This window comes from Trypanosoma equiperdum (genome assembly GCF_001457755.1).
Source record: "Trypanosoma equiperdum strain OVI genome assembly, contig: ctg_1474, whole genome shotgun sequence".
In the NCBI taxonomy this organism is placed as follows: Eukaryota; Euglenozoa; class Kinetoplastea; order Trypanosomatida; family Trypanosomatidae; genus Trypanosoma; species Trypanosoma equiperdum.
The window spans coordinates 33,409-35,577 of record NW_027123476.1 but is presented as its reverse complement, the minus strand read 5'-3'; the positions used below and the strand labels follow the sequence as shown (position 1 = coordinate 35,577).

At 46.7% G+C, this 2,169-nt stretch overlaps 1 protein-coding gene and 1 pseudogene across 2 annotated transcripts; both read left to right on the top strand.

Moving 5' to 3' along the window:
- Nucleotides 1-537: 537 nt before the first annotated feature.
- On the top strand, nucleotides 538-1,344 carry TEOVI_000713300 (AKAP7 2'5' RNA ligase-like domain containing protein, putative; the record flags this gene model as incomplete). The annotated part of the gene is made up of 1 exon (XM_067221607.1): nucleotides 538-1,344. One exon carries the CDS (start codon nucleotides 538-540, stop codon nucleotides 1,342-1,344), a length of 807 nt encoding a protein of 268 aa, XP_067077708.1.
- Nucleotides 1,345-1,632: 288 nt separating this feature from the next.
- On the top strand, nucleotides 1,633-2,169 carry TEOVI_000713200:pseudogene (annotated as a pseudogene). Its single transcript has one exon. A coding segment is annotated over exon 1 (537 nt).

The window sequence follows — 2,169 nt, the reverse complement described above, 5'->3', positions numbered from 1 at the left end:
AAAAAAAGCAAAAAAATGTTTTGTATTTTGCCTGCTGTCCGACTCCACCATGTTGTGGGGGCGGCATTCCCTCCGCACCAGCATCTTCTTCGGTTGTTGAGGGTTCACTGTCCGGTGCTTTCGCTTTGCGTTCGTTTTGAGGATTACTTCTTAGCGGCCTGCATTGTTTTCCTCATTCCTGATCTCCCGTTGTTCTACCCGCTTTTCTTTTCTTACCATTGTGTATGTTTTTTTCTTTTCTTTTTTGTTCCTCGTGTAATCCCCATTTTCTTATTTCTTTATTATTACTACTTAGGGGTAAACCGTGGCCTATGTACTGAGCTTTTCCACTGATAACGGGCACTTACCTGTGCTCACCGTTGCATTGGGCGGACTTATGTGCGTATTTCATATTTATGCGTTTTTGTTTATTTGCATGCAATTGGTATTGATGTTGAATTATACCCCTCTTTTATGGTCGGTTTTCGTTTCCCCTCTGCCAATAAGTGTGCATTTTCCCCCTTTCTTTAACTTGCCTATCGTTTTGTGTAGGGAGCTATGCTTAGGCGTGTCCCGAGGGTCTTGCAGAAGGGTGAAAGGGGACTTTACTTTCCCATCAATCATCGTATAGTTGACCACAGAATTGCACCTGGTGTGACTGTAGAAGAGACAGATGTGCAGTCCCGTTACAGGCGGGAGCTGCGCACAAATTTTGCAACGGGCGAGACACGGCAAACGATAGCACCTCCGTGGAGTGCCCGCGAACGGCCAACGCATTTTTTTTCGCTTCGGCTCCCTTCTAGGAACTCTGTAACCCTGCGAGTAAAGGAAATGCATAACCATTTACTTTTTTCTCACCAGCAATGTGCACCGATGCTGGTTTCCCCAACGAAGTTGCACATTACATTGGGAGTGATGACGATTCCCGAGAATTCTCGGGAAGAACTTGTGAAAAATATCCAGCAGTCAATGTCTGAGACCTTTGCATGCGTCCAACCGCTGCAACTTCGTTTCAGGGGGCTCGGGACGTTTGACTTCGGTCGCGTTTTATTTATTCGCGTTGTGCCTGAGGCAGACTTTGGGAGGCTGGAACGTGCTGTTTGCGATATTAGGAGGCGTGTGGGTGGTGTTTTGGGAGTCGACTTGAAGGGAAATCCTCATGACTCCTACGTCCCACACGTGACGGTGGCGAAGATACGCCCCAATCAACGGCAACAACTTGGAGACACAATACCTCAGTCATTGTGGGCTGACTACCAGCACCATGATTTTGGTGATGTGACTTTATCGACGGTGGACCTCTGCCGTATGAAGGGTTCACCGGATGGTTATTATCACACCGAGGGCGCTGTGCACTTATCGTAGTTGGTGGTTTTGTGTGCGTGTACACACATTCCCATATATTTGTGGAAAGAATTGCCTGGGACCGATGGACAAACTCATATCACGCGCTTCTCATTTGCTGCCACCATTGTCAGCGTTGTTTCCACCTTTGTTCTAAAGGTTGGTTTGGGATATCGCAATTTTTAAAAATGAATTTCACTTAGTGCGCGTTTGTGCTTTCCCTCCTTTCTCATGTGTTTCTTTACGCCTTACTTTCTTTTCACAACGCATCACAGACCAACAAGTGCACAAAGTGGGTAATTAGTAGGGATGGAAGGGCCCAAGTTAAAGGGCGCGGCGAGATGTGCGGCAGTGGAGAAGGTTGAGTCTAAAACACAACTGTCAATAGCCATATCTGAGAAGCATAAGGCACAACTGCGAGAGGCGTTTGATTTCTTTGACTCAGACGGTACTGGCCGCATCAATGCGCAGGATGTTAAAGTTGCTTTTTGCGCTCTTGGCTATGAGGTGGGGAAGGAGGAGTTAACTCACCTCCTTCGACAGGTTGGCGCGTCCACTACTGGAGTGATTGACTTCAATGATTTTTACAGCGTTATTATCGCGAAAATAATGCAACGTGAAAATCGTTCTGAGGCTATACGTGCCTTCAAATTAATAGATACAGGTGAGAAGGGGTATATAAATGTAGATGATCTTCGTCCCATCGCTGCCTCGCTACAAATGAACTTGACAGATGATGAATTGGCGGAGATGGTTCTCTTCGCACATCCTTCTGCAACGTACAGTAAAGCTGACACGGAAATGAAGGACCCTCTCACAGTGAGCGAGGAGGAGTTCCTGAAGCTA